Raw genomic sequence first — 25,945 nt, forward strand, 5'->3', positions numbered from 1 at the left:
AGGTAACTACAAACGGTAACAAAAGTAGTCAGCCCAAGAATCTTGTTCGGCAGCCTCAGCTTTTGTAGTTGGAGTCAGTCAGGACCCCACCCTCCTGAGCTAGGTGGGAAAAGATCTGCAAGGCAGGGAGCAGGTCTACTAGGACTCACAGCTAAGATGGCATGCAAATGATCAGGGATGATGTGAGTTGTAATTTAACAATGTATGAAACACTGCACATTCACCATCTACTTAAGTCCTCACCCAATTAGCCTTCCATCTACAGAAGGTATCTGGAATGCTGGGGGGGTGGGGAAAGACTTTTAGTCTGTATCTTTTCCTTGGGCCAGAAATCTCCACTTGAGAGGGGGTTCAAGCTGTATGATTCGAAATGGCAAATGCTTTTAAGTTTTTCTTTTTCTTTTTTAAAGAAGTCATTTATTATTATTATAACAACAAAAATCTAATTTCCCAACTTTATTTTTAATTACCTTAAATATCAATCCAGACTCATGCTCAAGGAGGAAAGAAAGTGGTACAGACAGATGAATGGAGAAATGGCTCTGTGGAGGAAAGACTGGAGTATGCCCTTGTCAAGGTGATTTTTTATGTGTTTTTCCATATCAAAGCCAGTGTCTGTTCTCTTCAAACAGACTCTACTTAAATTATAATTTTGTATACTTCCTTATTACCAAGCACTTTGAACCTCTAAAGAGTAGAATTCCTTGATTGAAGAATGATTTGAGGAGAAGGTTGTTGGAAGGTGTCAGTGTAATATTCTTAGCCTGTCCAACTTAAATCCTCCCAGGATTTCTTTGTGATGGAAGGAGGAATACAGATAGAATTCAGGTATAAACGTGTTTGGCAGGACTGAATGGAAATGAGTGAGTATTAACCACTTCTTACAGACATAGGGTTGTACCAAGTTATACTATGATAGATCCACTGAAATTAATGGACCTGAGTTAGTCATGTCCGTTAATTTCAGTGGGTCCATTCTGTGCAGAACTAATGTTAGATGCAACCCATGTACTTCACAACGTTACAAAATTGCACAAGCCAGCTTTCCAAGACACACAACCTTGTAATTCACAGGTAATGAAATCTGGAAAATCTGCTCACCTGAGATAACTTTGCAACAACTCCTTGCAATCATGGTGATTGTAAATGTATTGATTACTGACTCCTACCATGGATGGTTTTGCAGATTATGTTATTCTAAGGCTGTATCAGCCGCAAGTCAACTCTTGCTATATAACATATAAAATGAAAAGCTGATATTAAAACATAAATCAGTATATGAGAAAAATCACCAAAGGTGTAACAGATCTGCCTGTCTTTCTTTTTTAAAGAAGTCATTTTTTATTATAATAACAAAAATCTAATTTCCCAAGTTTATTTTTAATTATCTTAAAAATCAATCCAGACTTATGCTCAAGGAGGAAAGAAAGTGGTACAGATTTTAAACTGAGGTTGAAAGCAACAGACTAAGCTCATTTTGGCTTAACTGGTTTTTTACCCACTTGGCCTTACTGAGCGTACCTCTGGCTACAAGTGTGAAGAGGGATGTGGTATCAACAGAAGAACAGAAGAACCATCTGTCACTCTTTAGAACTTCCTTCAGAAGCCTTGCTTGACGTGCCCCCTCCCTTTTGATTTGAGGCAATTAAGAACAGAGCCACCTTGCTCCTGGGATACCTATGAGTGGCCTTCTCACTTCCTGTTTTGTCAGACTCACTCCTGAAAAAGTTTTCTGCTGCTTTCAACTTGATTTGATGTTGCTTGTATAATGTTTGGTTTCTGTTGCTGATTTGTTTTACTCGTTGATGACTTTCTTTGACTTAACACTCCTTCATAGAGATGGGCTGTGTTTTTGTCTGCTGGTTAAGACCCAGTCCTTCCCCCTGCAGACTTCCAGCAAAAGCAGCTGTAGATAAAGAGGAGGGAGACTTTCCTCTCTCTGCTTTGCCCCTGTCCTTTCCTCGTTTTTCGGAGACTCTGCAGCTCCCCACTCTGGTTAGTGTAATATGATTATGCTTATTTTAGCAGTGCATGAGCACACTAATACTATGTCTCTCTCTCTCTCCCCGCCCCCAGGGTATTGAGAAGTATGTGATTGAAGACACAGAAGAAGCTAGATTAAACAAAGAAAAGTATCCCAGACCTCTGAATATAATTGAGGGGCCTCTGATGAACGGCATGAAAACAGTTGGTGATCTTTTTGGAGCTGGCAAGATGTTTCTACCACAGGTAAAGAAGAATGATGAGAATTTTCTATTAACCATTAATAAGTTATCTATGAAAATGAATGATTTATAGATAATTTAATTACCAGACCAATAGCCTGTTCCACCTAGGGTGTGCCCCAGACAGTGGCTTCATCTGAATTGTACCAGTAGAACACAGAAGTTGTTTTATACCAGATCAGACTACATCATCATCAGTATTAGTATTGTATTGTATTGCATTGTATTGTATTCAGTGCTTTTTTTCTTTAAAAAATGTTTAGGGATAGTCTCATTTTCCTACTCATATTGAAATACAGTGGTACCTCGGGTTACAGACGCTTCAGGTTACAGACACTTCAGGTTACAGACTTTGCTAACCCAGAAATAGTACCTCAGGTTAAGAACTTTGTTTGTGCTGACCTTTAAAGCCCTAAACGGCCTTGGTCCAGTATATCTGAAGGAGCGTCTCCTCCCCCATCGTTCTACCCGGACACTGAGGTCCAGCACTGAGGGCCTTCTGGCGGTTCCCTCACTGCGAGAAGCCAAGTTACAGGGAACCAGGCAGAGGGCCTTCTCGGTAGTGGCGCCTTCCCTGTGGAACACCCTCCCACCAGATGTCAAAGAGAACAACAACTACCAGGCTTTTAGAAGACATCTGAAGGCAGCCCTGTTTCGGGAAGCTTTTAATGTTTGATGTATTATAGTATTTTAATATTCTTTTGGAAGCCGCCCAGAGTGGCCGGGGAAGCCCAGCCAGATGGGCGGGGTATAAATAATAAATTATTATTATTATTATTATTATTGTTTCAGGATGAGAACAGAAATCGTGTGGCAGCAGCGGGAGGCCCCATTAGCTAAAGTGGTGCTTCAGGTTAAGAACAGTTTCAGGTTAAGAACGGACCTCCAGAATGAATTAAGTTCTTAACCCGAGGTACCACTGTACTGCCCCTCAACAAGGCCAAACTTAGATTCACAAAATGTTTAGGGGTATGCGTATCCCTGTGTCCCCCCAGAAAAAAGCACCAATTATTGTATTGTATTGTATTGTATTGTATTGTATTGTATTGTATTGTATTGTATTGTATTGTATTGTATTATTTATATCCTTCCCATCTGGTTGGGTTCCCTCAGCCACTCTGGGTAGCTCCCAGCAGAACAGTAAAACAAAACAGCATTGTCTATATTTCTGGCAGTGACTCTCCTGTCACCTGCTAACTGAGCCCATTTTAACTAGAGGTGCCAGAGAATGAACCTGGAATCTCCTGCATGCAAAGAATGTGCTATACCACTGATCAATAGTCCCTCCACCATTCCACAGTTCAAGAATCTAGGCATACCCTAAACAGTGAAATGGATGCTGTTTTCATCTTCCCTAATAGCTACAGGCATTCCTATATTCAGCCTTCCAGGATGAGCAACAATTCCTTCTAGACTAGTAGCTTTCTGGATGTGCTGTTATCCACTACTATATGTTGGCAGGCCAGCCTGCAACATAATTCTTTTAATTTATCTATTCCTTTTCTTGGTATTCACTCTTAGTATAGTGGTAATGTGATCACAGAGTTGTTGTTTTGTTTGTTTGTTAATTTATTTCTAGTTTTATCTACAAGTTCCTCAAAAGCACTTGTGCCTCACAGTAGGGCCAGTTTAGCTGATGTGGGCTCTCCTTACATTTGCAGACAGTTGTCCAATGGCACTCCATTAATCCAGATATTGATTCACATTTTTTGGCCAACAGCCCAACACACTGATTGAGCAAGCCCATAGAGATGGATTTGTGAATGGGCTAAGCAGCATGGAGGCATGTTAATATGATCAGTGCAGGAGTTTCTAGGCAGCAGAGAATAGGGAAGATACTAAAGTGTGTTTTTAATTGGAGGTTATTGATAGTCTGGTTTAATTTGCATGATGGATCGAGGTTGTTGTTGTTTTAAAAATGAACTCTTAGCTAAACACATAGCTGTAATTGGTTCTTCCCTTGAATCTGGGCATCCAGGTTATCAAATCTGCTCGTGTTATGAAGAAGGCTGTTGGTCATCTGATTCCCTTCATGGAAAAGGAAAGAGAGGAAATGCGTGCATTGTCAGGTTCCACAGAAGAAGAGGCAAGTTTGCACACTACATTGTTTGGTTCTCTTTAATGATTTTTTTCCATGGTTGTCTTAGAGCCTTGCAGGTTACAGCAAAGTTTCTTGTGAGGCATGTATTCATATAATGCTGGTTGCAGCAATCACTGTAAAACAGACAAGTAGATTTGGTTTTGGAAACAAGTGGTTGGTTGTAACATATAAAATTTGCCTTTTGACACTTTCCCCAATAAAAACAGATGCCCAGTAACTAACGGTAGCCAATGCTGCACAGAGATCCATCATGATAAACTCTGCACCTAATTGTTCTGGACATTGCATGCACTTTCACCAAATACCTTGCGGCGTGTGCAGCAGATATAAAAGCATGGCTTTTTGTCTCAGTGGGGTGAGCCCAGCTTCCCTCCATCTTCCCTCTTCAAATGCTACACACACCTCCCATAGCAAAACCTGATCTCCTTGTCCGTTTTGCCTGTTCTCCTATGCTTCTGATTGGTGTCTGCCTTTTTATGGTGTATGTAGTTCTGAAGAAGGGGACGTGGGTGGCGCTGTGGGTAAAACCTCAGCGCCTAGGATTTACCGATCGCATGGTTGGCGGTTTGAATCCCCGCGGCGGAGTGAGCTCCCGTCGTTCGGTCCCAGCTCCTGCCCACCTAGCAGTTCGAAAGCACCCTTAAGTGCAAGTAGATAAATAGGTACCGCTTTATAGCGGGAAGGTAAACGGCGTTTCCATGTGCTGCTCTGGTGCCGGTTCGCCAGAGCAGCTTTGTCACGCTGGCCACGTGACCCGGAAGTGTCTGCGGACAGCGCTGGCTCCCGGCCTCTAGAGTGAGATGAGCGCACAACCCTAGAGTCTGTCAAGACTGGCCCGTATGGGCAGGGGTACCTTTACTAGTTCTGAAGAGCTATTTGTACGATTGCACATTCAAACAGTTTACAAGATGCTGATTTATTAAACACACACACACACAAACACACAGCACAGCACAATTGTTTGTTTTTAAGCTGAAAAATTACTGTGGGGAGGGTGCTTTTTGGCAGCACAAGGGCCGAGCCATTTGCACAGCTTCATCTGCCTTGGACTGGCATCATTCCCCCCCCCCCCTTGAGGTTGATTCCCAAGAGGAGACTGATCACATGACAGCAACATGGTGAAATGCTCTCCAGAATGGAACGCCTCCTGTTTTTACATACAGATCTGTGCCTCCTTGGGAAGCATATGTCAAACTGGTGTTTAGTTGCTCCCATATTGGAAATAATCATAGGGCTCGAAAGAACCTGAGGATTGTTGCTATAGCAGGATTTTTCATTCCTAACAAGCGTGAAAATTAAATGACAGCAATTGTTCTTGTAGTTCCAATTGTTGCGAAGGTTGTATTGGATTTGGGAACAAACTGAGACAGTTATGCTGTCTTTGACATTTGGGTAAGAAACCAGAATGAGCTAAGACCAAAAAGAAAAAGGCTATGGGAAACATTTAAAACAATTGATAGCTAGCTTAGGAGTGTGTGTCTACTGGGGTGTGTGTCTTTATCTTATAGGCATATTGATATTTAAATGGGGAAATGTATGTATGTTTACAGAATTTGGCCAATCCTGTATTATTGCTTGGTTGGTGCTACAGAAAATTCTGGGTGCTATTGCTAGCAAAACAATAAGAGAGAGAGATTCTGTTAGCCCCTAAATGGTGTGCATTAACAATGAGAAAACACTGCTGTCCTGCATTAAAATAATATACATATCTGCTGGCATGGCTTCTCTCTGGAGTGCAGTTCCCCCAGAGCAGTAACCGTGGTGCCAGAACATCAGCAAATACAGAGCACTGGTTATTATGTTTTAGAATGAATGGCTGTGCCTGCAGGCTTGTGCCAGGATCGAAAAGGAAAGCTATTTGGTTCTCTGCCCAGTATTAGAATGCTCCAATTCATTTAATGCTTGAAATGGTCTTGTTTTTACGTAGAAGACATCTTTAAATCAAACACATGTCCTGGTCCACATTGCAGCACTGTCTGCGGTTGGGTGATTTTCCCCCTTCTCCTTCAGTACTTCGTTCCTGTTTGTTTGTAGGATTTCCATCACCAATTAGATCTGCAATCATTGCTGGACCGGTCCACTATACTTACTTGTTTTCTTTCAGCTTGATTAAATGAATGTGCCTTTCTGCCCCAGCTGTGCAGGCTTTTGAGTGTTCATGAATACAATGCAGAATGATGCTGGATGGCGCAGTCACTTGGCATAGTCTCGAATGTTCAATTCTCCCCAAACCTCTACATTTTAGGAAGACAGAGGAGATTAATCATTGTAGTAAATACCGTATTTTTCGCCCTATAGGACGCACTTTTTCCCCTCCAAAAATGAAGGGGAAATGTGTGTGCGTCCTATGGGGCGAATGCAGGCTTTCACTGAAGCCTGGAGAGCGAGAGGGGTCGGTGCGCACCGACCCCTCTCACTCTCCAGGCTTCAGGAGAGCCCCAGCGCCAGCCCCACAAGGTCGGGGGACAGAGTGAGGCGGAACGCCGCCATCCCGCTGTCTCCTGAAGTGGTTTGGAGGCTGACGGCGGGGAGACCCCACCGCCAGCCCCGCAAGCTCTGGGAACAGCTGGGAGACGCAGCACGTCTTCCTGCTGTCCCCGGACCTGATCTGAAGGCGGGCGGCGGGGAGAAGAGCGCTTCTCCCCGCTGCCTGCCCCACAAGCTCCAGGGACAGCTGGGAGACGCAGCGCGTCTTCCTGCTGTCCCCAGACCTGATCTGAAGGCGGGCGGCGGGGAGAAGAGCGCTTCTCCCCGCTGCCTGCCCCACAAGCTCTGGGGACAGCTGGGAGGCGCAGCGCGATTCCCTCTGTCCCCGGACCTGATCTCAAGGCGGCGGCAGGGAGAAGAGCGCTTCTCCCTGCTGCCTGCCCCGCAAGCTCCGGGGACAGCGGGGAGGCGCAGCGCGTCTTCCCGCTGTCCCCGGACCTGGTCTGAAGGCGGACTGCGGGGAGAAGAGCGCTTCTCCCCGCTGCCGGCCCCACAAGCGCCTGGGGGGGAAATAATTTTTTTTTCTTTATTTCCCCCCCAAAAAACTTGATGCGTCCTATGGGCCGGTGCGTCCTATGGGGCGAAAAATACGGTACAATGTTTCTCAGGCATCAAAGATTATCATTGTTGTTTTTGTGTTGCTGCTGCTGCTGTTTGTTTATTAAATATTATAGGTGATGTAAAATATTTTGAAGGCCCAGATTGCACATCATGGCTCCAGATCTGTTTGTTTTGAGCCCAGGTGTGTTTCAGCCTTGTATAAAACTTGGGCTAGAGGCACATATTTGGAAAGCACAACGGATGCACAACAAAAAGGGTTCAGGCACATCCTGGGCTATGGGGCAAAGAAGCCACATTGTCAGAACTTCCCAATTCCTACCCCTCCCTGTCCCCCCCCCCCACCGTTGGATTTTGAATGTGAGTCCTGTTAAAAAGTGCTATGGGGGAATTAATGTAATTCGGGAGGGGAGGTTCACCTTTCCTCATCCATGCACCCCTGTCTCTTTTAAAACTGGACTCCCCACTCTTTGCCATCTGCATGACTGGGGCAGATGCAGGTTTAAACAGCTGGATGCGCCATCAATAGGTGCAGTTCGAAAAGGGTTTTGCACGAAATGAGTTAGCACAGCCTTGGGGCGGGGGGGGGGGGAAATAGGTCTCTTCCAAAAGCCTAATTCAGAAGTAGTCAATGCTGGTCTCCTCCAGATATAGGGACTACTCGCATAAACTCTAGCCAGCAAGGCCAATGGTTGGGGGCCATGGGAGTTGTAGCCAACAACATCTGGAGGGCATATCCTTGACTATCCCTCTAATATTACAGTAGAGAATGAAGGAACCCTGTAGACGACCCCACAGGAATGCTATAAAGTATTAGCAGCTACTTCTCCTCAATGAACACATTTTCTTTCAGTGACCAGTGAGGGAGCTCTCCAAATGGGTTGTTTGTTGAAGCCATGCTCATTCTTTCTGTTATGCCTTCCATCCTGTGATTAGTTAAATTATGTGTGCAGTAATAGTAATAGTAATAGTAATAGTAATAGTAATAGTAATAGTACAGTAATAGTTGTATCAGACCAAAGGCCTACTTAGTCCAGCATTCTGTTTGATGGAGTGGCCATCTAGAATAGATGCCTATGAGAAGCCCATCAGGAAGATGTATATTTGTATACAAAAAACAACTATGTTACGTGATTCATAAATATTTGTTTCTGCCTTTAAAAAAGCTGGTAATAACAGCTGCTTCAATAAACCAGCCATTTATACTGTGCAGGTTGCTCAGGTGGGAAATATTCATAAATCCTGCAGATTTTGTTTTAACTCTTGCAGGACCCCTACCATGGCACAATTGTTTTAGCTACTGTGAAAGGTGACGTGCATGACATTGGCAAGAACATTGTGGGAGTTGTTCTGGGCTGCAATAATTTCAGGTAATTAGACTAGACCTCGTGCCCTTGTGGGTCCCGTTTCCCACACCCCGCTTGCTTTGTATTGTCACTGGGAATATTAGAATCACCTTCTTCGAGTGGAGTGTACAACATTTTGACTAAGCTGCTAGTTCTCTGAGTCAGCTGTGCTTGACAGATGAGCAATTTGTCCTAAACAGAACCAGGTGTTGCAGAGGAATTGGTTCCCCTAGTACCACAGTATTTCCCCAGTCATATCTGTTGTTTCCAAGGGAAGAAGTTGCAGGCCATGGAATCAGGTTCAGATGCAGGCCAGATATACTTGTCTTGAGCAAATGTGGTAGCAACTCAGAATGGGGAGGGAGGTTGATGGAGTGGGGGAATAAAGTGCTGGGGAAAGGCTGACGTCTGGCTGCTCAGCTGTCTGGAAAGATTAAAAGCCAAATGCTGTTCCCTTTGGCCTTCCTAACAGGATAAGTGATCTTCATAATACCTTATAGCAGAAATGGATTAATTAAGCACATGCACATGATGACTAGCAAAGTACCATTTTCCCTCCCCCTCCAGAGTTATTGATTTGGGAGTCATGACGCCATGTGACAAGATACTCAGAGCTGCTCTTGAGAACAAAGCAGGTAGGAGAGCTTCATCACCATTCGTCAATCTTAAAAAACAAAACAAAAAACCCACACATTGAAATTATGATCTTGAATTTGCATCTTGAAAGGTTAATTTTCAGTAATCTTGGGGAAATGCTGAGCAGATAGATCAGTACAATCTTTGGTTTGTTTGAACTTCAATTACTAAGATGCCTATAGGAGGTTGGAAAAAACAGGCATGCTGTGACTTTGAGTAACAAATAATGGGTTGATCTGAATCTATTGGAGTTTGTATGTGTTTTTTCTGGTCTTAATACCTTTTAATTCAGAGGTGTACTGAATCCTTTTACCTCCTAAAATGTTACACACTACAGTTGTGTTTTACGTATTTAAAAGATTTGTATACCACCGTACAGAAATCAACATTATAAGAAAGTTGCATCATGTTACATCAAATTCCTGGAGGAATAGAAGTATATTTGCTTGGCAGCAAAAGCATAACAATGCTGGTGTCAGGCAGATATTCTGGATGTTGTATATTTCATTGATACCCCTTTCATAGATTAATAGAGTGCTGAGAGCAGGATTGGAAACGTGTGTCTTTCCAGAAGTTGTGGACTACAATTCCCACAATCCCTGGCTGTTGGCCATACTGGCTGGGGTCAGCGCTGGCCCAGTCATGAGGTGGAATGGAGCAATTTTCTCAACTGTTTGGGGAAGCAAAATGGTGTGCCCCAACACTCCCTCTGATGTTATCATGTGGCAATGCAAAAAACAAACCAAGGCAATGGGGAACAGGGTGAGGAAGAGGTGGAGTGTGCCACTGTGGAGGATGGAGTAGTGGGGGGCAATGTCACAGTCCCTTCTTCCAGCCCTGCATAAGCCTGTTGGGAGTTGGGCTCTTACAACATCTGCAGGGACAGTGGTTTTCCCGCCACTGTCCTAGAACTATGTCTAGGGCAATGAAATGTTAGTGGAAACATCTAGACAAGGCCATGAGCTCACTGCACAGTTGGCTGGTTGCTTCTTGTTGCTGTTCTCTGAAATGGCTATTGAACCTTGTGGATAAAAGGAGTTCTAACCATTTATTTTTTAGATATCATTGGTTTGTCTGGCCTCATCACACCCTCTTTGGATGAGATGATATTTGTTGCCAAGGAGATGGAGAGATTAGAGATCAAGATTCCTTTGCTGATTGGAGGAGCAACTACTTCCAAGTAAGTTGGGTCCTTTTTGGTATGCCCAACGGAGAAGCAAATGTAAATATGCAATACGTTGTTCTCCAGAATGTTAGGCATCTAATAGAGGCAGTATTATTCTTAATTTAACCTTTTAAATGTAACTTTTGGATAACTATCATTATTTAAACCAATATTTATTAATTAAAATGCATTCAAGTACTTGCTCTAGCGTGTTTAAAGTGAAGTAAAAAAAGTGGGTTTTTTTAATAAAAAAGTAGTGTTGAAGCTGATATTTCAAGGGGATTAAGTAGACGACTTATGAGATATACAGTGTGAATTTTTCTTTTTTCAGAAGTACAGATTTGCTGTAGCAAAATTAAGACTTCAAAAACAGTTAAAAGAAATAATCACCCTATGCATTTAGAAATAATTAAATATAAACATGAAGAACAGAAGAAGATCATTTATTAACCAATATAATGGGCCTGATCCAGACTGCGCTTGGGTGGAGCTCTACCCATGGGGTACTCTACTGTGAGTAGCCAGTGAGAGCCAGTGTGGTGTAGTGGTTAAGAGCGGGGAACCGGGTTTGCGTCTCCGCTCCTCCACATGCAGCTGCTGGGTGACCTTGGGCCAGTCACACTTCTTTGAAGTCCCTCAGCCCCACTCACCTCACAGAGTGTTTGTTGTGGGGGAGGAAGGGAAAGGAGAATGTTAGCCGCTTTGAGACTCCTTAAAGGAAGTGAAAGGCGGGATATCAAATCCAAACTCTTCTTCTTCTTCTTCTACTGGAGGAAAATGAGAGGCTATTGTTGAAAATCTGCTCTGAAGGATCTGGCAGGTGGTGCTGTAGGCAGAAGGGGAAATAGGCAATAAGTGTTTCCTTTCCCTTCCTCTAGTGGGAGGCTCCGCTGGATCTTTGTCCCTTCTTTCAATAGAAGTTTGTGAAGTCTAGATCCTACCCAATATGTTGTTGAATGAGGAAAACTGGGCTTGATGGGAACAGCAAATATATTTGTGCCACAAAGTTTCCAAATAGTTTCTTCCAGTTGCATTGTAGTCCAGATATCAATTTATGAATGTGAAGTTGGGACAACTTATTCTATCTTGAAAACCATGCTAGAAATACTTGCTGCCATCCACTCTTGCTGCTGCTGCAGCCACGGAAATTAATTCATGGTTCAAAAATAAATTAAAGTTGGCATTCTCAGGATTTTGCGTGTCAGGATTCTAAATCCTGGCATGAAGGGCTCAATGGACTGTCAAAAAGGAGCTTTATCCAAGTCTAGGGGAATGCATTTAGAAGACTGGGAAAAAAGGTTGCTCTGAAGGGGATATGCTGTCAGAAGAGAGACTTAGATGAACGTGACAGCTGAAGATGTTGGCTGAGAACAGTTAGGCACAAATTTTCCCTCCCACTCCATTGTCGTGCACAGTACAACATTATGTGCTGGAGGGGAAGGTAGAGCTTAGCAACCTCCACCCCCTAAGTAAAATCTGGAGTGTCTGTAGGCACAGCTAAAGAATGATGCCAAAAAAAAGAGGAAATGCAGCAGTGTAAAATTGCTTTCATTTGCAGCGGACACTTCTCCCTAAGAAAATAATTCCGAAAGAACCAGTGGTTTTAAAAAATATATATATTCACAAATGAAACTCTGACATTCTTTTAAGGATTGAAGGCCTGCCAGAGGGATAGGGATGCCTTAAGACAACCTCTGCTCCCCAGTCTTGACATGTTGTGATTGCCGTGTACCCTGTTAGGAATTAGCAAAACAGTACAGGTCCTTGAAGATCTTGTAAATAGTGTGGAGTGTGCCCCTTTTTGCATGCAGATGGACTATCATTTCCATTAAACGGAGAACGGGAGAGTTTTGCGCAATTTATGTTATAGCATTCCCATTGGGGCACAAAAATTCTTGAACATTAGCTTGATGCTGAGTCTGTATGTGCTCATACTGTTGCTTTCCTATGTGTCTTTTCTGTCGTTTCAGGACACATACAGCTGTAAAAATTGCTCCACGATACAGTGCTCCTGTTGTCCATGTCCTAGATGCCTCCAAGAGTGTGGTGGTTGTAAGTTGTGATTTTTAGTCCCATCTTTAGTATAGGCGGTGAACATTTCCTGCAAGTCCAACTGATGCGTGACGGCTGATGTGTGGGTCATTTTGGACCCGGAAGGGTAGGGTGATGCAGGCTTATGTGTGCCCCGCATGACACATGGAAGGGGGGGCAGGAACGGAACCCGCGCACAAAATGGTTACTGCCTGTAATGTATTTTACAAAGGTAAGATTAATTCTAGTGGACCAGATTTAGCTCATTCAGCACAGCATTATATTTCCATCAGTGACCAAATTATTATGCTTTAGGATTTTTTTTTCCCCAGCAGGACAATTGAATACAGGCCCCTGCCTTTGCCTTCATGAGGCAGACAGTGGTTTGAAGCTTTGTTTGAGCTTGTAACAGTTGGTACTTGCAGTATCCATGAAACTGAACTCTTATTATACATTTGGTCATAACTATTTTAAGAATGTCTCAATTTACACGAGAAAATGTAAGATATTACCAAACAAATCCTGCGTTTGTAAAGACTTCTGTATATCATACCGTGTTTTTCTGTTTGGGGTGCTGTTTTTGAATGCTTAAGGCAGTCAAGGGTTTAATTAAATCTGACTATAACAGATTGCTTAATGAATAATAGAAATCTCAGAAGTGGCTTGCCTGTGATTTGGAAATATATTTGATATGCTTTGCTAGGCTTATGTTTCAGCTACTGCATTTTCAGACTCTTCCCTCTTACAGATGAGACACAAGCCCTCTAAACCGTGTCACTAGGATTTAAAATGGCTTCTGCTGCCTCTGTATAGAGTTAAATGGTTTTCCAGTTCTGTGGAGGGAAATATTGACACTCCTTACTGCTCTGTAAATGGAATCTATAGCCTTCGGTCCTTTTTAAGTGGCAGTAAGAAGGCACCTGGGCTTATTTAAAGGTTTTTTAATGGGACAAGAATAAGTGACGTTTTGCCTTCATATAAACTTGAGTTTATAGTAGAAAAAGCTTAAAGATAAACCTCCCCCCTCATACCACTCCCTCCCTTTCAGTCTTACTGTTGGAACTCATTCACATGTTTATTTTTTAAGTCTCTGTGTGAGCTCCAGCACCTCACATGCAAGCTTTGTGTGTTAAATAGCCCTCTTGAGAAAAGATAAAGAGGAACCATACCCAGAAGCACTTCAAAGCAATCATATTTTCCCTGGCAGTTTAACTTCATTTTTATTTTTTCTGCTGGGGGTGGGCGTTATTAGCCATATTCTTATGGACTTGATAACTTCATGAGGGAATTTAAGTGCCTGACGGAGAGAGATGGAGAGGTATTGAGTTGCATTACATCACCCTCAAGTCTAATCAGCATGCTGTGTTCATTTCAGTGCTCTCAGCTTTTAGATGAGAATCTAAAGGATGACTTCTTTGAAGAAATACAAGAGGAATATGAAGACATTAGACAGGACCACTATGATTCTCTCAAGGTAAAGAGCACTAACAGACCTTCTTAATGTCAAGTGTACTAGTCATTAGTCATTACTAGCTTTTCTTTCATGCCATTTATTTTTAAAAAACCAGATAAATCAACTGATATAGTTGCTTGCTCAGAACTGAAGACCTGTCTTTTTTTCCCTACACAGGAAAGGAGATATTTATCACTAGAGCAGGCGAGGAATAAGGGCTTTTATTATGATTGGCGAACTGAATCAAAACCAGGTTAGTTTGCCTTTTAAGAAACCATTTTCTGCCTTATAAGATTACAGAAGATTTATTCTTTTCAGGAGGACTAACCGATTTGAAAACCAATCTTGACTTCAGTTAATCTGAGTATTTCTTCGGATTTTAGCTTTTTGTCACAAAATGTTACAAATAATTATTTTAAGTTACGGGCGGAAGCCAAATGCCTATGCCACATCCCTGGGATCGTCTGGAGGGTTCTCTCCCTCTCCTTACCCTCCCCTCATATTCCCTCCCTAAGGAGTCACTTGGTGATTTGGATAAGATGGAGAACCCTTTTCAGCCCACAGGCTATATATTCCCATCTGGACCATTTTCTGGGGGCCACATGCCAGATGTCTGTAAATGTTACCTTTTGTACAATAGGCTAGTTTCTACACACGTCTGTCTAACCTTGTGTATCATCCAGCCAGGAAAGCAAGAGGTATGGTGGGAGTTCAAGGACACATTCCAGCCAGGCAAGAAACACTAGGAGGATGCAGAGTAGGGCCAGGGAGAGGGTGTGTCCTAGAGAGAATCCCTGGGATCAGATAGAGAGGCCTGGAGTACCATAAGCAGCTTCCAGGCCTGAGATTCCCCACCCCTGGGCTAGAAGTTCTATCTATATCTCCTACTGAGTTTCAAGACTAGTACGGCTCATGCATGTTTTGAAGACTGGATGACTTCCTCAGCTTGGAGATCTAATTGAGCTACTAAGTTTCAGCTTCCCTAAAGGTTTACCATACACTATTATCAGTAATGGCTGAAAAGGCTAAGTAAAAATCATTAAAATCTGTTTGCATCAGAACATACCGTATTTTTCGGACCATAGGACGCACTTTTTCCCCTCCAAAAATGAAGGGGAAATGTGTGTGCGTCCTATGGAGCGAATGCAGACTCCTCGGCTTCAGCGATAGCAATGCGAAGCCTCCGAAGCCTGCGCTCCGGAGGCTTCGCGTTGCTTCCGCTGAAGCCAGGAGAGTCTGCTCTTTGAGGCTGGCGGTGGGGGAAAGCAGCGCTTCCCCCATCGCCAGCCCCAGAGGATGGGGGGCAGCGAGAAGGCGCGCGACGCCTTGCCGCTACCCTCCAACCCGGCTTCGAGGCTGGCGGTGGGGAAAGCAGCGCTTCCCCCATCGCCAGCCCCAGAGGATGGGGGGCAGCGGGAAGGCGCGCGACGCCTTGCCGCTACCCTCCAACCCGGCTTCGAGGCTGGCGGTGGGGAAAGCAGCGCTTCCCCCATCGCCAGCCCCAGAGGATGGGGGGCAGCGGGAAGGCGCGCGACGCCTTGCCGCTACCCTCCAACCCGGCTTCGAGGCTGGCGGTGGGGAAAGCAGCGCTTCCCCCATCGCCAGCCCCAGAGGATGGGGGGCAGCGGGAAGGCGCGCGACGCCTTGCCGCTACCCTCCAACCCGGCTTCGAGGCTGGCGGTGAGGAAAGCAGCGCTTCCCCCATCGCCAGCCCCAGAGGATGGGGGGCAGCGGGAAGGCGCGCGACGCCTTGCCGCTACCCTCCAACCCGGCTTCGAGGCTGGCGGTGGGGAAAGCAGCGCTTCCCCCATCGCCAGCCCCAGAGGATGGGGGGCAGCGGGAAGGCGCGCGACGCCTTGCCGCTACCCTCCAACCCGGCTTCGAGGCTGGCGGTGGGGAAAGCAGCGCTTCCCCCATCGCCAGCCCCAGAGGATGGGGGGCAGCGGGAAGGCGCGCGACGCCTTGCCGCTACCCTCCAACCCGGCTTCGAGGCTGGCGGTGGGGAAAGCAGCGCTTCCCCCATCGCCAGCCCCAGAGGATGGGGGGCAGCGGGAAGGCGCGCGACGCCTTGCCGCTACCCTCCAACCCGGCTTCGAGGCTGGCGGTGGGGAAAGCAGCGCTTCCCCCATCGCCAGCCCCAGAGGATGGGGGGCAGCGGGAAGGCGCGCGACGCCTTGCCGCTACCCTCCAACCCGGCTTCGAGGCTGGCGGTGGGGAAAGCAGCGCTTCCCCCATCGCCAGCCCCAGAGGATGGGGGGCAGCGGGAAGGCGCGCGATGCCTTGCCGCTACCCTCCAACCCGGCTTCGAGGCTGGCGGTGGGGAAAGCAGCGCTTCCCCCATCGCCAGCCCCAGAGGATGGGGGGCAGCGGGAAGGCGCGCGACGCCCTCCCGCTACTCTCCAACCCTCCTGCGGGCTTTTGCGGGAGATGGGGGAATTCCCCCACCTCCCGCAAAAGCAGGCAAAAGCCGTGCGCTCTTTAAAGGGGCTCCGCGGCTTTTCTAGGAGGTGGGGGAATTCCCCCACCTCCTAGAAAAGCCCGCAGGAGCCACGCACCCTTTAAAGAGCGAGCGGCTCTTGGGGGCTTTTCCCCAAGGAGGGAGAAGGGACTGACTGGCCGAGTCAGTCCCTTCTCCCTCCTGCGGGCTTTTGGGGGAGATGGGGGAATTCCCCCACCTCCCGCAAAAGCCCGCAAAAGCCTCGTGCTCTTTAAAGGGGCTCCGCGGCTTCTGCTGGCTTTTCTACGAGGGGGGGAATTCCCCCACCTCCTAGAAAAGCCTGCAGGAGCCGCGCACCCTTTAAAGAGCGCGCCGCTCTTGGGGGCTTTTCCCCGAGGAGGGAGAAGGGACTGACTGGCCGTTTCAGTCCCTTCTCCCTCCTGGTCGAAAAGCCCGCAGGAGTCGCGCGGGGCTCCTGTGGGCTTTTGCGGGAGGTTGGGGAATTCCGCCACCTCCCGCAAAAGCAGGGAGAAGGTCTTGGAGTAGCGGACAGGCTGCGTGCAGCCTGTCCGCTGCTCCCAAAGCTGCGGGGGGGAAATCATATTTTTTTCCTTGATTTCCCCCCTGAAAACTAGGTGCGTCCTATGGGCCGGTGCGTCCTATAGTCCGAAAAATACGGTAGTTTTGCTTACGTTAGGCCTATTCATACAGAGAGAGAGCTTGGTAAGGACCATAGCTCAGTGCTTGAGCATCTGCTTTTCATATAAGAAGGTCCTGGGTTCAATTCCTGGCATCTCCCAAGTCAGGCTGGGAAACATTCCTTGCCTGAACCCAGGGGAGCTGCTGCCAGTCAGTGTAGGTAGTATAGTGTAGACAAGCTAGATGGCCCAATGGTCTGACTCAGTATAAGGCAGCGCCTTATGTCCCTAGTTAGTTAATGAAACAGAAAGAACAACATGGTTCTAGTTCCTTATAGATACAATTGCCAGGTAGGTTCTAGATATCACTACAGAATACCTGTAGCAAAGGCAGATGTTTTGAGTCTCTCTTTGTCCGGTTTTCTTCACAGAACATAACTGCATCGAGGGAGCACTTTTGCTAACTCCAGGCTGGAGACCCTTATCTTCTTAAGAGAAGACTTGGATGTACTGTATAGTTATTGAAAACTTAGCTGTGTGATACTGACATGAGGCTATGACCTGATTTAGGAATAGTACTAGTTTTGGACATACTGTAGAGCCAAGTCTGCATTTTTCCTCCTCAACGCAGATTCAGGGTCCAGGGTGAAGTGACAATCAGCAAATGGTAGCTATGAGCAGCCTTGCATCAAAGCAAGATTGTCTTTTCAAATATGGACATGTAGAGAGGATTGTATGAGATTTACATTACTTAGCACATTGGGGACGTTCCACTACAGTCTGCAGTTGAGCACTGCAGAATACAGCATGTAAGGGGGGCTACCCAAGTGACCAATGGCTTTATGCTGGCATGATTTTTCACATAACAATGGCTTACTTCATCTGTTGGAGCAAATTGTTTTTTACAAAATCTCAAGCCATCATAAACAAGTTATTCCGTAAAATTAATTGTTTTGCCACCCTTGCTGCAGAGCAGCACAGCTTACGCTTGAAATTTTAGCTGGTAATATTTAAACAGATCAATTGGTATGAGGGAGTCAAACTTAAAACCAGTGGTTGTCCTATAACTTGGACTCATTGGATATTCCACACACTCTTATTCCACCATCCTTCCAAAGAGGCAGACATTTTCTGTAAACCTGCCCGTCTAGTTTAAGATTGTATTTTAGTTGCCATAGTATTGAGGCTTTAAATACCTGCAGTGGTATGCACTGTGCATCAGATGTAGATGCAGCCCACATAGTATGTTCCAAATTACAAAATCTGCACATTGTGCTTTTTACAGTTAAACCGCTGTTCCTCGGCACTAGAGTCTTTGAAGATTATGATGTGCAGAAGCTGGTGGAATACATTGACTGGAAGCCCTTTTTCGATGTCTGGCAGCTCAGAGGCAAATATCCCAACCGGGGATTTCCTAAAATCTTCAACGATAAAACAGTGGGTGAGTAACACAGTAGCGTTCTGTGGTGGAGAATCTAAAAGGTAGATAGAATACAGTGGTACCTCTGGTTAAGAACTTAATTCGTTCCAGAGGTCCGTTCTTAACCTGAAACTGTTTTTAACCTGAGGTACCACTTTAGCTAATAGGGCCTCCCGCTGCTGCTGCCGCACGATTTCTGTTCTCATCCTGAGGTAAAGTTCTTAACCTGGGGTACTATTTCTGAGTTAGCGGAGTCTCTAACCTGAAGCGTTTGTAACCCAAAGCGTTTGTAACCCGAGGTACCACTGTATCTTCAAATTGTGTGAATATGCACAAAGTAGAACCAACAGTACACATGAGAGCCATGTTAATGAGAGAGAGATTGGTCAGTCATTTTGAAGCTCACTAATGTGCTGGTGCAGTAGGAAAATTGTGACAGCTATGAAACATCAGCTGTAAACGGTCAGGAGCAGGCGAAAGCAAAGAATTCAACATCCCACCCATACCCCATTCATCTTAGGGTAGACGCATGACAGCTCTTCTGGGAGCCACACTGCCGTGGTGGCAAGACAAAAGTGGAGGGCAATGGATGTGAGTTTCTGTATCCCAACACACGTTGTTCCTTCCAGACAAGCAAAAAGGCTTATTATCCCAGCTGGAGGACACGTTCCAGACAGCCTAAAGCACATATAGAGCAGTGAAGGGCGTGGCGTTCAGGTGGAGCCATGGCTCAAAAAGAGTCTGGATCAAGGCTTGCAGGCCTCATTTGCTCCCCAGGCCAAAGGTTCCCCACCCTTGGTTTAAAGCAAATAGATCTTATGAAAGGTTTGTGAATAAACAACTCAGCTAGTTGCTTGTGGTGATTATGAATCACTTTCAGAAGACCAGGCAGTATTTGACTTTTTTTAAAAAAGGCCGCATTTTATTAACGTAGGCGTGTGTTGATAGACTAGTGTGTAATAAAATGTTGCAGCCTAGTAGCTTTTATGGAAGACTTGGTTACAATGCTGTTCTGTTTACATTTACTGTGTTTGCAGTAAATTTGTTTTGCTCTGAAACATATGATGCTAGCCCAGGTTCGTACTGTATTTAGTCTTGTCCATGTGTTGTCATTAATAGCCTATAACAGTGAAAATAAAGGAAGTGAACTTTATGATATAGCTGCAAAACAATGAAAAATGATCACCCAACCGTTTTTTAAGTTAATTTTTTCGTATGTGCTTAAGGATTCTTTCTCCTTTATTAGGGGAAGAGGCAAAAAAAGTTTATAATGATGCGCAGAATTTGCTGAAAACTTTGATTATGCAAAACAGATTTAAAGCTAAAGGTCTAGTTGGATTCTGGCCAGCTCGGAGTGTTCAAGATGACATTTATTTATATGCCACAGAAGAGGAAGTGCAGTCTTCAGAACCAATAGTTAAATTCTGTGGGTTAAGGCAACAGGTAGGATGTAAAACTCTTCTACTTAACATCAAAAGTATGTTGACTTGTGTGCCCGAAATAGTTTTGGAGTTTGTATAATTAAGGTGTTCATTCAGGTAAACCAGAGGTTGACATATTCGGACCCAGTGGTAGAAATCTGGGTGATCTGCCAGGATATCTATATCAGTTTTTGACATCCAGTTTTCTAACAATAGCCACAACTAAAAAGCTCCATGCTAAATTAAGTTACTGGAAAGGAGCACTTGGCAGGGGAAATCTGGAGTGGATTTTCGTGTGAAAGGACTTGAGAGTTTGGTTCCTAGTTTTCGGTACTGATTACACATTCTTGGACTGAATATGTGCTCAGAGGCACCCTTTTCTTTAATTCTTAGTGTATGTACACCTGCCTGAGCCACTATTTTGCACCCTCATCTGGTTGGTGGACCTTGGGGTTCTCAGTGTGTGTGTGTGTGTGTGTGTGTGTGTGTTTGTGTTTGTGTGTTTGCTTTGCTTTGCCTTGTAAGTTAAAGATCTGTTTATAATTCTTTTCAATAAATATTTAAACACCATTAAATTAACTTTTTTTTTTTTTTTAAAGCAATTTATTAGGTTTTACAATAAAAATAAACATAATAAGCAATATAACATTGATCTTAACATATTTTCACATTTTCTTTGGACTTCCTCACATCTCCCGCTCCCACTTTCATGGTTGTAACATTTTGTCAGCAATTTATCATCTTATTTAAATTCTTATATCCCTTCTATATTTCATAATCTTATAATTCTCAGAAGGAGCTAAATTTCACAGTCTTACTTATTTTCTTAAAAACTTCTAAATTTGGTGGTGCTCAGTTATTTTGATCTAGCATCTTATTTAGCATTCACTCAAATTACAATACTTTTGTAAATAGTTCTTAAATTTCTTCCAGTCCTCCTCAATCCTCTCTTCTCCCAGGTCACGGATTCTGCCGGTCATTTCAGCTAGTTCCATGTAGTCTATCAGTTGTATCTGCCATTCTTCCAGTGTGGGTAGATCTTGAGTTTTCCAATGTTTTGCGAGAAGTATCCTTGCTGCTGTTGTTGCATACATAAAAAATGTCTGGTCCTTCTTTACCACCCCTTGGCCGACAATACCCAAAAGGAAAGCCTCTGGTTTCTTAGTGAAGGTATATTTAAATACCTTTTTCAGTTCATTATAAATCATTTCCCAGAACGCCTTCACTTTAGGGCAAGTCCACCAGAGGTGGAAGAACGTTCCCTCACACTCTTTGCATTTCCAACACTTATTATCAGACAGGTGGTAAATTTTGGCAAGTTTGACTGGGGTCATATACCATCTATAAATCATTTTCATTACATTTTCTTTCAGAGCGTTACATGCAGTAAATTTCAATCCATTACTCCACAACCTCTCCCAGTCCTCAAACATGATATTGTGCCCAATGTCCTGTGCCCACCTTATCATAGCCGATTTAACCGTTTCGTCTTGTGTATTCCATTTCAACAGCAAGTTATACATCCTTGAAAGTACCTTAATCTTTGGTTCTAGCAATTCTGTTTCTAATTTCGATTTCTCCACCTGGAACCCTAGTTTCTTATCATTTTTAAAAACTTCTTTAATCTGAGCGTAATGTAACCAATCTCGCACTTTGTCTTTCATTTTCTCCAAACTCTGCAATTTCCAATTGTCTCCATCCTTTTCTAGTATTTCCCAATATTTTGGCCATTTAGCCTCCATATTGGGTCTTTTTCGGGCCTTGGCTTCCAAAGGTGAAAGCCACCTTGGTGTTTTATTTTCCAGCAAGTCTTTATATTTTGTCCAGACATTAAACAATGATTTTCTGACAATATGGTTCTTAAAGGCCTTATTTGCTTTAACCTTGTCATACCATAAATATGCATGCCATCCAAAGGCATTGTTAAACCCTTCCAAATCTAACACATCAGTGTCTTCAAGAAGTAGCCAGTCTTTTAGCCAGCAGAACGCTGCGGCTTCATAATACAACTTTAAGTCTGGCAGGGCAAAGCCCCCTCTTTGTTTTGCATCGGTTAAAATCTTAAACTTAATTCTGGGCTTTTTGCCCTGCCAGACAAACTTAGAAATGTCTCTCTGCCACTTCTGGAAGCACTCCGTTTTGTCCAAAACCTGAAGTGTTTGAAATAAAAACAACATCCTTGGCAATACATTCATCTTGATAGCAGCAATTCGGCCTAACAAAGAAAGTTTCAATTTTGACCAACTATCTAAGTCTCTCTTAATTTCTGTCCAGCATTTTTCATAATTGTCCTTAAATAGACTTAGATTTTTTACTGTTATGTTTACCCCTAGGTATTTTACTTTTTTAACCACATTAAGTTCCGTCTCATTCTGAAACCGTTCTGACTCTGTATCAGTCAAATTTTTCCCCAAAACCTTAGTTTTCTGTTTATTTAGTTTAAATCCAGCCACCCGACCAAAGTCATTAATCAGTTGTAATACTCTTTTCGTACTGGGCTCTGGCTTCTGCAAGGTCAAAACCAGGTCATCTGCGAAAGCTTTTAATTTATATTGTTTCTGACCGACCTGAATTCCTTCCACCAACCGATCCCCTCTAATCATGTTCAATAGCACTTCCAGAACCGAAATGAATAACAAAGGGGAAATAGGGCAACCTTGTCGTGTCCCTTTTTCAATTTTAAACTCTTCTGTAACCACATTATTAACTATCAGTTTAGCTTTCTGTTCTGAATATATCGCCTCAATCCCATTCTCAAAACCCCGTCCCACTCCCATCTCTTTTAAATTTCCCATCATAAATTTCCAGGAGATATTGTCAAAGGCCTTCTCCGCGTCTATAAAAATTAAAACTGCTTTTGTATTTATATCTGTTTGCAAAAGTTCCAAAATGTCAATAATGTTCCTTGTATTAGCAAACAGATGTCTACCTGGGAGAAAGCCGGCCTGGTCCTTATGAATTACTTCATTTAAAACTTTTTTAAATCTATTTGCCAAAATGTCTGCAAATATTTTGTAATCCACATTTAAAAGAGAGATGGGACGGTAGTTCTTAAGTTGTGTCTTTTCAGCTTCCGACTTTGGTATTAATGTGATAAACGCTTCCTTCCACGACTCCGGTGCCCTCTTCCCCTCCATAATTTCATTGCTGACCTCCATCAAAGGTTGTATCAAATAGTCTTTTAATGTCTTATAGTACTTGGAGGTCAGCCCATCTGGTCCTGGAGATTTGCCAAGTTGCATGTTCTGGATGGCTTGTTCGATCTCCTGTCGTGTTATTTTAGAATTCAGGATTGTCCTATTTTCTTGTGACAATTTAGATAGTCCGTTTTTTGCCAAAAATTGTTTAATCTCAACATCGTCTTGCGGCCCTTGGGTGTATAATTTTTTGAAGTATCTCTGGAAACACTTTCTGATATCCACTGGATTCTGGATGTTTTTTCCATCAACCTCTAAGTTTGTAACAGTATTTAATCTTTGTCTTCTCTTCAACTGCCAAGCTAGCAGTTTTCCACATTTATTCGCCGACTCAAACGTTTTTTGTTTCATTAATTTAACCTTCCATTCAATTTCCTGATTTATCAATTTAGAATATTGTGTTTGATAAAGTTTAATTTCTCTCAGAGTTGGCTGTGACTTCGGATTCACTCTTAATTTCTTCTCTAATTCTTTTATTTTATCCAAGATCTTATCTTTTTTCTCATTTTGTGTTCTTTTCTTTACTGCATTCTGTTGTATCAAGAATCCCCTCATTACAGCTTTGCTTGCGTCCCAGATTATTCTTTTTTCCACCATATTATTCATGTTTATCTCAAAGTAGTCCTTCAAAGCTTTTTGGGCCTTCTTGGTAATTTCCTGATCTCTAAACAAATTGTCATTCATCTTCCATCTAAAGGATCCAGTTGGTAATAGTGTCATATCCATCTTTACTGCGTTATGGTCGGAGCAGGTCTTTGGGCAGATTTCCACTTTTCTGACATTAAATTAACTTTTGAATTAGATATAGGATGATGAGTTTGTTACAGTTCATATGGCTGTAAGTGGTATATCATAGTCTTTTGATATGTGTTCTATTTTTATATATTTAATTTTGGAAGAAGAATTGTGAGTTTCTGTTTATCTTGTGCAGCCTTTTGGCATTATGCACCATCTTAATATAACCTCATAAAAGTTTTCATATTGGGTTTGAACATATTGGGTGAGAAATACAACTAGATCTTCATTTGTTATTGCAGGCTGAGAAAGACTCTTCTTCTACTGATCCCTATTACTGCTTGTCTGATTTCATATCCCCTCTGGAGTCGGGTATACCTGACTATTTGGGTCTTTTCGCTGTGGCATGCTTTGGAGTAGATGAGCTATGCACAGAATATGAGAAGCAGTCTGACGATTACAATATCATAATGGTGAAAGCGCTGGGAGATCGCTTAGCAGAGGTAATTATACTTCTGTTAAGTTTCATGTAACAGTTTTCTAGGAGACTGAGATCCAGGTGAATTAATTGACAAGAGGGATTAAAGAGCTGGTGGGAGGTGTGTCCTACTCCAGCCCCAAGCTGTGCTTTCTTTAAAGTTGATTGAATGGGGAGCTCCCAAGCGTTCTGGACTTCTGTCTGGTGAACAAGTAGAAAGAAAGGATGCAGGTAAACAAATCTTCCAATTTCAAATCAGACATCAAATTCGCACTGGGATTTCCCCAACAAGGTATGTTGCTGTGAACACGAGAGAATGTGGAAGGGCGTCTTCTTCATTATTATGACTACTAGTTGTTGGTAGACCAATTAAGCTAGTAGCTTCTATTGCTCTGAGGAAACATTTCTATACCATAGTCATCCATAATTTTGTGAACTTGCAACATAAACCCGCTTAGTACTCCCTGTTTCTGAAACCTTTTGCCTTACAACTTTTGCACACATTGCCTTCCCTCCTAGTAATTTTGTGATCAATATTGTCAGTTAAGAGAATTCTCGCTGCATTGTTACGATGACAATTTTTTTTTGTTTGAGCTGGCTGTGTTGAAAACAATGAAGCAAACATGATAAGCAATTTAAAACTGGTTTCATGGACAGAAAACAACCAAATAAGTACACTTTCTTGAAGATTCAAATTTTTTTGCAAGGGAATAATCAGACTTGCCACTTACATGCATCTGGAAGGGCCAGAAAAAGAGCATATTGTTCCAGAGTCCCTATGGAGTCATATTTCTTATAAACATAGTAATAAATAAAAGTATACCAATTTTCCTGTTTCAACAGGCTTTTGGAAAATCTAATTTGCTGAGGTAGTTTTTCTGTTATCATACTCTCCCAAATATATGAATATCAGGAGGCCAAAGGAGCAGGGTTTGTGTCTTTCCTGAATTTTTCTGAATTTTTTAAGACTATGTTAAAAGTGCAGAAATAATGGCCTAGCTTATTTTTATATGAACATTTCAGTATAACTAAGGAGATGTAGGAAAGAACCTGGTTTCTTCAAGGCTCTTGTCTGTAATGAATTGAAGTCATGAGTAAAGTATACTGAAACACATTTAAGTGATAGATAAAAATAACTGTGTGTTAAGTACTTGGATTCAGATTGCAACTTGCTTCTGCTTTGTTCCAAGGCATTTGCCGAGGAGCTGCATGAAAGGGTCCGGAAAGAATTTTGGGCTTACTCTGAGGGTGAACAGCTGGAATTTTCAGACCTGCGTAGGATCAGATATGAGGGGATTCGTCCTGCCCCTGGATATCCCTGTCAACCTGACCACCTGGAAAAACTCACCATGTGGAGACTTGCAAACATTGAGGAGGCAACAGGTACTTGAAGTCTGATTTTAAACTTACTTTTTTGTTTTTGTTTTTAAAGAACCTTTTACATTTTCTCTTTTTTGGCCTTCCAACACCTCCCTAAGTCTCCTCCTCCCCTGGGTCCTTCCCAAGCAGTCTGATAACTCTGTCACCTTGCCTGTCTTTACTCCATCCTCTTCTGGTTCTGGGAGACCGGGGGGGGGGGGAGGTGTGATAAGAATTAACTTCTACACCACCACCTTG

General features: G+C 43.4%; 1 protein-coding gene across 6 annotated transcripts in view; it reads left to right on the forward strand.

The window, feature by feature from the left end:
* Window positions 1–25,945, forward strand: part of MTR (5-methyltetrahydrofolate-homocysteine methyltransferase) — a 67,188-nt gene that overhangs the window by 36,180 nt on the left and 5,063 nt on the right. For 5 of the 6 annotated variants that reach the window (XM_080997644.1, XM_080997645.1, XM_080997646.1 and 2 more), the window contains 13 exons: window positions 488–577; window positions 2,077–2,229; window positions 4,204–4,311; window positions 8,641–8,741; window positions 9,285–9,352; window positions 10,413–10,533; window positions 12,489–12,570; window positions 13,925–14,023; window positions 14,180–14,255; window positions 18,363–18,518; window positions 19,744–19,940; window positions 24,153–24,353; window positions 25,519–25,711. In XM_080997644.1, coding sequence (XP_080853770.1) covers window positions 488–577; window positions 2,077–2,229; window positions 4,204–4,311; window positions 8,641–8,741; window positions 9,285–9,352; window positions 10,413–10,533; window positions 12,489–12,570; window positions 13,925–14,023; window positions 14,180–14,255; window positions 18,363–18,518; window positions 19,744–19,940; window positions 24,153–24,353; window positions 25,519–25,711 — 1,645 coding nt within the window. Of the gene's footprint in view, window positions 1–487; window positions 578–2,076; window positions 2,230–4,203; window positions 4,312–8,640; window positions 8,742–9,189; window positions 9,353–10,412; window positions 10,534–12,488; window positions 12,571–13,924; window positions 14,024–14,179; window positions 14,256–18,362; window positions 18,519–19,743; window positions 19,941–24,152; window positions 24,354–25,518; window positions 25,712–25,945 lie in introns of those variants that run through there. The other variant, XM_080997649.1, reaches the window with a different exon arrangement.

This window comes from Podarcis pityusensis (assembly GCF_964106645.2).
Source record: "Podarcis pityusensis genome assembly, chromosome: 3".
Lineage (NCBI taxonomy): Eukaryota > Metazoa > Chordata > Lepidosauria > Squamata > Lacertidae > Podarcis > Podarcis pityusensis.